This window comes from Canis aureus, chromosome 27, assembly GCF_053574225.1.
Source record: "Canis aureus isolate CA01 chromosome 27, VMU_Caureus_v.1.0, whole genome shotgun sequence".
Classification (NCBI taxonomy): Eukaryota; Metazoa; Chordata; class Mammalia; order Carnivora; family Canidae; genus Canis; species Canis aureus.
Window position 1 is genome coordinate 11,867,961 of NC_135637.1, and position 12,273 is coordinate 11,880,233.

At 38.8% G+C, this 12,273-nt stretch overlaps 2 protein-coding genes across 3 annotated transcripts in view; one reads left to right on the forward strand and one right to left on the reverse strand.

The window, feature by feature from the left end:
- Positions 1-652: 652 nt before the first annotated feature.
- Positions 653-8,396, reverse strand: VPS29 (VPS29 retromer complex component). The gene is made up of 4 exons (XM_077875587.1): positions 8,245-8,396; positions 3,382-3,573; positions 1,369-1,604; positions 653-1,132 (listed from the first exon to the last, which is right to left on the reverse strand). Exons 1-4 carry the CDS (start codon positions 8,245-8,247, stop codon positions 1,015-1,017), a joined length of 549 nt encoding a protein of 182 aa, XP_077731713.1. The 5' UTR covers positions 8,248-8,396; the 3' UTR covers positions 653-1,014.
- Positions 8,397-8,443: 47 nt separating this feature from the next.
- The window catches only part of RAD9B (RAD9 checkpoint clamp component B), a 33,759-nt gene continuing 29,929 nt past the window's right edge, over positions 8,444-12,273 (forward strand). The window contains exons 1-3 of one of the 2 annotated variants that reach the window (XM_077875578.1): positions 8,444-8,582; positions 10,828-10,898; positions 11,709-11,861. In XM_077875578.1, the coding sequence (XP_077731704.1) occupies positions 8,546-8,582; positions 10,828-10,898; positions 11,709-11,861 (261 nt within the window). In that variant the 5' untranslated portion in view covers positions 8,444-8,545. Of the gene's footprint in view, positions 8,583-8,647; positions 8,861-10,827; positions 10,899-11,708; positions 11,862-12,273 lie in introns of those variants that run through there. The other variant, XM_077875577.1, reaches the window with a different exon arrangement.

Here is a 12,273-nt window from a genome sequence, read left to right on the forward strand (position 1 = left end):
AATATTTTCTGCTTGAATACAACTTAAAAATGGAAATATCAGTTTGCCCTATTTTATGAAAATTGTCAAAACACTTGGATTCTCAAACTAGAATAAGTTGGGAGTAATTGTAGTGAGATTCTTTACATTATACATTCACTCCAGTGTGCTTCCTTTCTAAACGTTGGTTTAAGAAAAAAAAAATATATATAGGGATCCCAGGGTGGCGCAGCGGTTTGGCGCCTGCCTTTGGCCCAGGGCGTGCGATCCTGGAGATCCGGGATCGAATCCCACGTCAGGCTCCTGGTGCATGGATCCTGCTTCTCCCTCTGCCTGTGTCTCTCCCCCTCTCTCTCTGTGTGACTATCATAAATAAATAAATAAATAAATAAATAAATAAATAAACACACACACACACACAGTTAAAACTTGAAATATAGGAATAGGGCAATTTAAAGCAACAGTTTGAGGAATTATTGCTAATATGTCAATGTAGTAAATTCTTTAGAAAATCAAATGTTCTGAGCCCAACATTATGACTCAGAACACTCTAAGAACTGAGAAAGCCCCAAAAGGTCATCCCATCTACCTCATCACTTTAATGCTTAGGTGCAGTTTCATACGGCCTCTCATTTTTATGATTTTTAAAAATTAAAACAGTTTATCAAAAAAGTATAAATGAAAGTTAACTGTTTATTACTGAAGAGAAAAACGTATACAAGTCTAAATTCTTTTTCCTCATGCACTACTTTCATAGTAAAGTTCCAAATACCAACTTTGAAGATATTTACAAGGATAAATTTTTCTGAACATTATGACCATTTACTGTGTGATGACATTTTTTTCATAGAAATCATATATGGAAATGGAATATATTCTTATAGTTTACAAGAAGCTTAGAACATTGTATTAACAGAAGATGATATTTTACTGCAAAATATTATAAAAGTGATACAATTTTGTGGTACATAAATGTTTAATTACTTGATTTGAACATGGGAATGAAAAAAAAAAACAGCAAGACAGGCCTGGCTTTTAAGATTTTTTGTATTCAATTCGTTCTACTTTCACATCATCTCCAATTAGTTGATACACATAAGTGACAACTGTAGAAGCCTGGATGTCCATCAGCACAAATGAAGGAATAATGTTTCTGGAAGAGAATATAAATAATGTCAGTGTTTTATACTAAAAAGCACCAGCACAAAAAATTTCAATTTACAACAATTTGGATTTGAAGAGAATTCTACTTGTTACATATTGAAAAGAGTAAACACCAAAAGAAGATTGCTCAAAAGGCTATAATTAATTGAAACAGTTGCACTTCTCCTTTATGAAATGTCACACATGCAATTACTAGCTTTAATAAATCCCCAAATCACTACTCACGTTTCCAAGGCATTATATGCTCCAGTGGCAGAACCTGGGTTAATGTAGAATTTATTTTCATGCTCAAATGCTTCAAATTTGTGTGTGTGTCCCGAGATAAGAATGTCCACATCGAACTGCCTCTGCAACAGGGCTAAGCTGGCCATGTCTCCCCATGGAATAACTTGATGCCCATGGATCAAACCAATTTTGAACTGCCCAACAGTTACAACTTTCTGTTCTGGATAATTCAGATTCTAAAATAAGAAACAGATATTAAAAAAAATTTTTTTTAGAGATACTGATGTTGAAAAACATTAATATTCAATCCCATATGAATATTTTGATACAGTGCTTCACAACCAACACATTTATTAAATACTTGATCTCAGTTTCTAAAGCTACAAATATGGTCAAAACAACTTACTTAAGGTAAACTGGAATTTATCATGTAATCCCTGCCTTGTGTTTTTTTTTTTTTTTTTCCCTCTTTTACAGAATATGGGTTCTCGGGGGCATGCTGTAGAAAATAATTCCCCAAAATTTGTGAGTTTCCTCTACCTAAGAATCCTAAGCATATGACCTATAAGGTGTGTTTAAATTATATCCCAGGCTTTAATCATTATGGAATAGCTTCAAAGAATAATGATAGTCAACATTCATATGGTACTTAGTAGGAAGCAGGCACTCTTCTAAGGGCTTTATAAATATCAACCTATTTAAATATTTACAAACAATCCTAAGAGGTAGCTTCTATTATGACCACCATTTTATGGATGAGGAAACTGAAGCACAGAGAGGTTAAAATAACTTGCCCAAGGTCACACGTTAGTAAGTGGAAGAGCCAAGACCCAAACCCTGGTAGTATGGCTGCCAGGTCTGTGAATTTAGCAAATTATAAGAAAAAGCTTTAATTCTTGCTACTGAAATTGTCTTTAGCATAATACAAACAGAACCCCAAATATATTTTTAACAAAGCAAACCTATATTCTAATTATTGACAAGAAGTCGGCCCCTTTCCCTTCTCATCTCCCTGTCTTTTGCCCTCAGGTGAAAGGTTATCTGAACTCTTTCTTAAAATCCACTAAAAAAAAAAAAAAAAAAAAAAAAGAGAGACATTATGTTCATTCGGTTTGGTATAAAGGAACCCCAGTAAACAGCACCAATGAAGTTAAATGATTTATGGAAAAGCTTATATTCCCAAAAATATGAAGGAAATTTTGTAAGTACAAAATTTTTAAAATACAATGTTAGTATGAGTTGGGGTCTTAAAAATGATCTATTCCAATCATATTTATGTATGAGGAAACTGAGGCCAGAAAGAATATAATTTGCCTAAAATCTTGTTATTAACTAATGGGCAAAGCTGGAATCCCAGAACTTCTAACTTTTTACTTTAAAGTCAGGTTGAGTTATAATTCATATGCAGTAAAATTACTCTTTTTAGTGTACAATTTAAGGGGTTTTGACAAATGCATACAGTTATGTAAGCTCTGCCACAATCAAGACCCAGAACAGTTGGATCATCTCCTCAAAAGTTCCTCATGCCCCTTTATAGTTTAACCATGGAGTTAGGGAGCCACAGCAGGGTTTTCAGCATAGTGGTGATGTGATCTTCACCTAAAAAGGATCACACTGGTTGCTGCTTGGAGAACAAACTATGGAGGGAGGAAGGGTCGAATGAGGAAGTTGAGATACAGGAAAATGATATGGTAGCTTGGAACAGGGTAGCAGAGGTGGTGGTGAGAAGTTTTTAATAAAAATTTTATAAACTAAATAACAATACTACAAAACATAGTGACAAAATCACTATTTAAATATGTTTAATAATGTATTTAACATGTTTTCTGAGTAGTGTAACACTGGTGGTTTTCAAAGAGTAAGGGACAATTAGGTGTAGTAAATTTGTATTTGGGAAGTTAACAACAACATAAAGACCATGACAATTGAGAAACTCAGGTGTAAAGGATAAAGCTTCTATATGTAAGAACCAAGAAAAGAAAATATTTGCGAATGGAAAGAAAAATACATCACCTCATCGAAGTCTCCTCTCACAATATGAACATCACCGGCCAGAGTCTTGAGATAGTCATAACTCTCTTTGGTGCAAAGGTTTCCAGTACAGAGAATGTGCTGAATCTTTCCTGGCACCAGCAGTTTTTTGAATTTAGCCGGCAAACTGTTGCACCGGTGTGGGATGTGCAGATCTCCTAATACCAACACCAACTTTAAAGTGTCAAGGTGAGACAAGGTGTAATGTCAAACATGATGCCAAAACAAGATGTTTTCCTCTCTTAAATCCTCTTTTAAATTAAGCAAGGATTCCAGAACCCAAAAGAGCAGAAGTTATCCATACAGTTCTTATCATGACCATTTAAACAAAGACACATATGGTAACATACTCTTTTCTAATCAACCTTATTTTAGTCATAAACAGTGTGCATACACAATACAGGTCATCATTCTATTTACCAAGAAAAAAATTGGGCTTTCTAAGCAATTCACTTAGAGACCTATAAATGATCCTGAATTTAAAAAATTGCAAAATGAAGAATATAGTGCTGGGTCTTATGGAATTTGGCATTTTTGAGTAATATGGTAATTCATTTTTCTGCAACCTAACATAAAACATAATGCACTGATTCCAATGTTCCAAGGAACATTAATAAAGAGAACTGTTAAAAATGCAGTGATAAAGAAAAAAACAATTCTGTAATTTATGTTTACTAGACTGACAACTATTTGAAGGAAAAGTAGCCAAAATTTACAATATTTGTTACTAAATACTATTAGCTATATAATATAAAGGTATAAAAAACAGCCTATGTTTCAAGGAGTTTTAATAGGACAACACGTGCTTTTGAATGATGATCTCTGTTCTCTCCTCCTTCCTTATTATAAATCCTGTCGTACTTTTATTGTGTAGACTAAATGGCCTGTGTACCCTCAGTTTGGTTTCTAAACTTAAGATAACATTTTTACAATCTTTCATGTGCATTAGCACAATTTAAAAAAAAGAGAGAGAGAGACATCAGCTAAATAAATGATGAATTTAGCAGGAGGTGGTTTAGAGTTGCAATATAGTCTCAGATGATAAAAATTAATTTTGCACTTAAGTATAACAATAAAAAACCTCAATTCTGTAAAATTTTTAATTTTGCAATTTCAAGAACATATAAACATTACTCAATTCAATCTTTTTGTGGAATATTGTCAAAAGGTCATTTTAAATATTTGTCGTCCAAAGGACAATAATTAATTTCATGTTGATTCATATAAGCACCTTCATTCTGTAACAGGATGTTTTTCCACACAGACATCCCACTTATAAACATACATGCCCTTTAACTGCTTTTAAAGAAGGCATGGGGATGTCTGGGTGGCTCAGCAGTTGAGCGACTGCCTTTGACTCAGGGCGTAATCCAGGAGTCCTGGGATTGAGTCCCACAGGGGGCTCCCTGCGTTGAGCCTGCTTCTCCCCCTGCCTATGTCTCTGCCTCTCTCTCTGCCTCTCATGAATAAATAAATAAAATCTTTAAAAAATAAAACTTCTATTTAAAAAGACAAGGCATGACTGTTCCTTAATATTATCCAAGAAAACATTAAATATCTAAAATAATATAAAAACAGAAAATAGGGATCCCCGGGTGGCGCAGCAGTTTGGCGCCTGCCTTTGGCCCGGGGCGCGATCCTGGAGACCCGGGATCGAATCCCACGTCAGGCTCCCGGTGCATGGAGCCTGCTTCTCCCTCTGCCTGTGTCTCTGCCTCTTTCTCTGTGTGTGTGACTATCATAAATAAATAAAAATAATAAAAAAAAACAGAAGATAGTTTTGCCACCATAGACTTCATGTAAACTGAAATTAACCAAAAACAAAATATGTAAAACTAAAATTATTGCTAAAACAAACTTGATTCATCTTGCAACAAATATCAACATGATTACAAAGGAAAGGAACTGTTACCAGGACACAGAGTAACTGAAGTAACACAAGATTACAAAATTAGCACACTTTAAAAGAAATTGTTAAATAAGTTTCTTCTTTTTAAAGAGTAGTTTCAGCTGGTATTTGTTCAATGAACTGTTTCAATCCAGATCTTAGTGGATAAAACATCTTACTGTAAGACTAAAAACCACTATGAAGTTTCCACCCTCATTGGTAATCAATGCAAAAGTACCTGGAGAGAGAACAATCTTCATCTTTAGAGGGGGATCCCTTCAGATATGGATTGAAGCACAGAGTTAATGTGGGAAGCTGGCATTTGAGAAAAAAGGTAAAAAATAAATTGCTATATTAAAAAAAACAAAACCCTCAGGCTCATAGAGGGTATATGTCTATTGCAGGATAAAAATCTTTGGGACTGATAATGAATGAGCTGTTTGATCTCAATGTGCTAAAAAGAATATTAGTACAACAATGATACTTCATAATGATTGATGACCTAAATTCTATCATGTATTATGGATTATACCCAAGTATACCCAGAGTATTAGTAGTTTAAAAATATAACTATATGAATGACCAAACAAAAATTATTTCAAACTACTAAAGATTCTAAGACTCTTGTTTGATGTAGGTGACTAAGTTTGGGGAAATAGTGTCACATAACATATGTCATACTTTGAGGAATGTCCTTGCCCAAATTCCACACTTTTGACAATTCAGATTAGATAAAGTTTATAGTCTTTTGAGACAGCAAAAGATCCTGGAAATGGCAATCTTGTTAAATTCAAATAAAGAACCAACCCAATCAAAGCATAGGAATCTGGCTACTTCCTATTTGATTGACTGTAAAAGGGTGAAAATCCCAGTAATCAGCCAGCCACCCGACCACCGTTGTTAGTAGGAGCTAAGAGAAGAAACTTACTCTGTGCCCAGCCTTAGTGGAATGAAGAAGTTGATTGCAGACAGGGGAATGAAAAAAAAGGGTGAAACATGACCAATGTTACAAGAAAGCAATGAAAAGAAACAAACCAAAAACAGAGCAACAAAAAAACTCATACCAAATGAATATGCAAACAATTGTTAATGATTTCTGAGTGTTATGAAAGAAAATGTTAAAAACTGGCTTTGCTCAAAGCAATACCAAAAGAACCATTTGCTGTGTTTTTGAACATCTCTCTCTCTCTCACACACACCCAGTAATAAAAAATTTGCCCTGTCAGTTTTTCTTCTAATCTTATTCTCTATATTGACTCCCATCTCTTTTAGTTTCCTGTTCTGTTAAGAATTTTATAAGACAATTTGGAAAATTCATCAGTAACAATGTAAACGAAAGCTAACATTTTGTGGATTCTTAAGGACTAATTATTCCTCAAGTACACGGATTTTAATTCTCTTATGCTCAAAATTCTACAAGCTGGAAAATTTATGCCGCAGCTAGACCATTATTTTGTACAGAAGGTCTAATACAGCACTCTGAATACATTATCAATTGATGAAGTCACCAACTAAAGATGATAAAAAAAACAAACACATTCCTCCAGCTGCAATTGGACCTTCTCCACACCTGAATTTGCTACCTATAGACTCTGGATACTACTGAGTGTTGAACATTACCAGTCTACTTTGCCAAGTGAGAGGTTTTTAATCATAAAAGAATCAGCTAACGCTAAATTTTACCCAGTTCTATCTCAGGTGACAATTATGTTCCAGTAAAAAAGTGTTCATCTCTTACAAACTTTAGAAACATGAGTACGGAATCATATGTCATCTTCTCTCAGGAATAACTGTCTCAAAATTATTGTAAACCGGATCACTTTCAACGGGAGTCCGTTTAGAAGCAAAAATAAAAAACGAGATTAAAGTCTTTCCCATATACAAAGACACTAAAGAAGCATATACCATAAATCTTTGGCTGTCACATCTATAAGCCACTTCAAAGGCTACACTTGCCACAGAATCCTGATAATCTCAAAAATGTAACGGATACCCATTATAGAAGTCCCTCATCAACATAAATAGCAAGACAATCGTAGCTCCTTTTGGACACGCTCTTAACTTTTTAGGGGGAGGGGAGAAGGGCACCTTTGAAAATCTGATTACAGCTACAAGCCACCTCCAGTAGCAGCTCCTGAGTTTTTACACAGAACGGTCTTAGGGGCAGAAAAACCTACAGTAGGTCAAGTGGGTGGGGGGCTAGCCTTGAAGCTGGCTGGACAATCTGAGGAACGACTGAGGTAAAACTCCCTAAAGTACTCCTTGGCGCCAAAACTGGCTCCTTACCTGGAAAAACGTACATATTCACAAAATTTTCCAATTTCAAAGAGCTCATAAACCGTTAAGGAAACAACAGTTCCAGCCATTCTAAGAGCCAAATCCAGTCCCCCGAGGGCTCACTACCACATTTCAATGGCAGCTGCACTTTATCTCAGGGGCGAGGGGGGCAGTTTGTACCCCTTTTCTCCAGATGCAAACGAAAGAGGATAGGGGATTCTGCTCGTTACTTCCCGTTCTGCATCCAAGCAGCCCAGCTTTCAACACATGACGGTGGCAATCGGTATACCCCAACCAGCGGGAGGTGCCTTTTAAGGAAAAGGAGTAAGGAAGCGTCTGGAAACCGAGGGGACCATGCCCCTTTCTCGCAGACGCTGGAGGCCCAGGCCCAAAGGTCCTTCCCGGCTCGGGCGTGCGGGTCTCGTGACAGGACGAGCCGCAGAGGGGGGCGGGCCCTTCCCCCCTCGGACGTCCCTTGGACCCTGGGCGGGGGTGCGAGGCCAGAGCCAGCCGCACCCAGAGGTAGCTGCTCGTATCCTCCCCTGCCCTCCCCCTGGGCCTTCTCCCCGCCACGGTCCCCGGGATGGCCCCCGCCGTCGCCCAGAGACTCCCAGCTGCTCCCAACGACGCAGCCCCGCGGCCGACAGCTAGGCCTCGGTCGCCGCATCTGCCATCCTCACCATCCTGTCACTGGGCTCCGCTCAGTCACCGCCACCGCCGCCGCCGCCTTCTTCCTCGGGCTCCTGGGCGACCCGCCCACTTCGTTCTCAGCCAATGACAGGCGACGTCGGCAGGAGACGGCCTACGGGGGCCCGCAGAGGTCCTTCCCCGCCGTCACCTATAGCTGCTCTTTGGGAAAGCGTGGAGTGAGGGCGGGAGGAGTTAGATCTCGAAAGTTCGAAAAGTGCGGGCGACATCCGGGCCCCTGGGGCTGTCGAGCTGAGGCGCGCCTTGGAGCCCTGCTTGTTAGGGCTTGCAGCCATGCTGAAGTGCGAGCTGAGCGGCAGTCAGGTGAAAGGTGGAGCGACCTTTCTTGCCTTCCTATGTAGAAAAGGGAAGCAAAGAAGAAAGAAAAGAAAGAAAGCCTAAGATTCATGGAGGCCATTTCCCCTTTGCCCTTCATGCGCAAGTGCTGGCGACACCCACCCAAGCTCCTAGTAGCTTCTGAGGGAAGAGAGCCTGTCTGCTTTTATTTGTGCTTAGTATTTACTGTCTTCAGTGTCCGTGAAATGAAATTGCACCATCGGAGCGGAGATTGGGAATGCGGGCCTCAAACTCCGAACGATTTAGGACTGCGTGAGGAGGAGTTGGGGGGGAAATGATGCTTAGACAGTTGAAGTATTTAGGGCCAGGTTGATTTAATCAACCTGGTTTTTATTCCAGATTCTTCCGTTTTTCCACGTCTGACTTGGGACAAGCCACCGAACCGCTGTGGGGGCTCAGTTCCCTCATCTGAAAAAATGAGAATTAGTAACAGCATTTTTGTTGCAGGGCTTGTTGTAGGAATGAATCAGATGCGGAGAGAGCTCAATTGTAGATGGGAATGTATAAGTGGTACTCTGTGTAAGTTACTCCAGAAAGCCTCTATTTAGGAAAACTGGTTTCCTGCAGATTGTAAGCTGGTCCTAGAATGGCGTCTTGTGTGGTGGTTACCTTACCCCCCTCCCCCACCCCGGATGGGGCCATCCACAGAACGGTAGTGAGGAACAGGGAGGGGAAGCACGGGCTCCCGGCTGTTACAGGTTCTCCAAGTTCTAGAAGTTCTCTCACAGGGTGTAGTTCAGTTCTCAATAAGCAGTTATTTTTATGATTGCTTTTGCCTACCCCCCTGGACTGTATGTAGTGCACTGTGAGGGCAGAAGCTATTGCTCTTCAGTTCATTGCTCTACTCCCCTTGCATTGGGTTGTACTCAGAACATAGGCGGTGCTCAAAAACCATTCGCTGGGTGATTGAGAGGTCTGCCTGAGGCAGCTCCTGGAAAAAGTGCTGAATGAAAAAGTGTTGAATGTGAAGTGGAAAAAAAAGAGGAGAAATGCCTCTTTTTTTTTTTCTCCCCATGATCATCCCGTCTCAGTTTCAGGCTGGCACCCCCAAATTTGCACACTTCTGATCCTTAAGCATTGTAATCAGATTTTATGTCTGGAATATTTTCTCCGTTTTCTATTGTTCTGTGGATCGATATGGTCTTTTTCTTTTCTTTTCTTCTCTTTTCTTTTCTTCTTTTTTCTCTCAGAGAGCACAAGTGGGGGAGGGAGAGAGAAAGAAGCAGAGTTAGTGCTGAGTATGGACCCGACCACAGGGCTTGATCCCATGACTCTGAGATCATGACCTGAGTGGAAATCAAGAGTCAGATGTTTAACTGACTGAGCCACCCAGGCACCCTATGTGGCCATCCATTTTTATTGCAGCATAGTATCTTATATTTGTTTGCCACATTTTGTAGTTATTCGTGATTCCTGAGAATATTAACAGTGTCATACCAGTTTAGACAAATAGGGAAGGGAAGCAAAGCCTTCCCAATCACCCAGCCTAGCCTCTTTCTTACAGGGAATCTGAGTGTGTTTAGTGAGCAGATTTAGCATCTTGGATGCTACCCTCAAATATCAGAGATGTATCTCGAATGCTTCTAACTTCTCTCTTATAACTTATTTTGACCTTGCCACCTATGAGGTTATTAAAGCCCTTCAGATGAACCTCTTCATGCTCTGTTTTCACACTTCTAGGGGAGGGGGGATGTCAGGTAATATATTTATTTTAACCAAGTCTGAAAATAAATTGGTATGGAAATTGGCTTGCTGCAGTAGCTCCATGCAAACCATCAGAAAGGAATAGTGTGTGTCTTATCATTTTGCAGTCTGTAAATTTATTGAGCTCTTAGTATGTGTCTATGTGTCTAGCATTTTGTCAGGAGTATTATTATGTATTTATTTATTTAAAGATTTTATTTATTTATTCATGAGAGACACACAGAGAGAGAGAGGCAGAGACACAGGCAGAGGGAGAAACAGGCTCCATGCAGGGAGCCCAATACGGGACTAGATCCCAAAACTCCAGGATCACGCCCTGGGCCGAAGGCAGGCACTAAACCGATGAGCCACCCAGGGGACCCTTATTATGTATTTAAAGCAATTTTTAGCATTGGTCTATGAAACACTGTTCTTTATAAATTTAACGTGAGTCCTCTGAATGCTGAAGTAGCCTTATGATTTGTTTTTATTGTTTGAGGAAAGAATGTAAGCAGTGCCTTTCTTTTTCTCTGTAGTATTTGGGAAAGCAATCCAAGCTCTATCACGAATCAGTGACGAGCTGTGGCTAGATCCATCTGAAAAAGGTGTAAGTAAGAAAATTAACCAGTATACCATCTATTAAGGCAAAAGAGGATGTTTAAAGATCCCAATCCAGATTGAATGTTAACTAGGAAACTCAGAAATTTTAATTATCCCTTTCACTGCTCATCTTTATTTTACATGTCTGAATACATTGAGAGCATATTAAACTTAAAAATCAGGCAGAGAAACACAAGAGATTTAAACCAGAAATGGCAAACTGATGGTCAAGAGGCTAGATATGATTTGCCGAAGTGTTTTGTGGGACTATACTGTTTGTTATTTTTTTAAATGAAATAATTTTATAAACTTAAAGATTGGGGGAGTCCACATAAAGATCTGAGTTTTCTGCTTCTCTTAAAAACTTACAAGGTCTGACAGTTTGGGGCCAGCATTAGTATTCCTAAGTGGAAGTAGTTGGCTGGCACTGACCAACGGTTTCTCCCTTTAGATGAGGCAAGAGATTGCCATTTTGCTGCCATCTTTCTACCTCTTTTAACATTATCTACCACTTTGTACATTAAAGCTAAAGGCATTTACAACTTTACAATTTCAACATGCAAGATTTTAGAGTTAATATCTACATGTATTCAATATAGACGTGTATACTGTATATATGTATGTAAATTCAATATACAATGTCTAATGTAACCCATTTAATATCTATAATAAATCATATGTATAATGTAGTCCACATAATGCAGTTACCATCTCATAACCTTATTTAAACACATTTAATTACAGTGTTAAACATAATAGAATTTTTGAATTAATCATTTAGTGAAAGTTGATTTTTTCCTTAACTTTTATTTTTCAGCTTGCTTTAAGATCTGTGAATTCTTGTCGGTCAGCATATGGATGTGTCCTCTTCTCTCCTGTGTTTTTTCAACATTATCAATGGTCAACCTCAGTGAAAGTAAATGATAATGATTCTACAATGTCGAATTTAAATTGCAAATTGGGAATGAAGGTAAGTCTAAGTGGCCCTGGTTTTCTCTTGTAGAAATATTTGTTACAAAGGACATGATATCTATTCTGCATTTAATACATGGTTTAATGGGTTACCTGGGTGGGTCAGCAGTTGAATGTCTGCCTTTGGCTCAGGGTGTGATCCTGGAGTCCTGGGATCGAGTCCCACATCAAGCTCCCTGCGTGGAGCCTGCTTTTCCCTCTGCCTGTGTCTCTGCCTCTCTCTCTCTCTCTCTCTGTGTGTGTGTGTCTCTCATGAATAAATAAATAAAATCTTTAATAATAATAATAATAATACCTGGTTTAAAAGGCATGCAGGACACCCAAATGCTTATAGCAGCAATGTCCACAATAGCCAAACTATGGAAAGAGTCCAGCTGTCCATTGACAGATAAATGGGTAGAGAAGTGTGG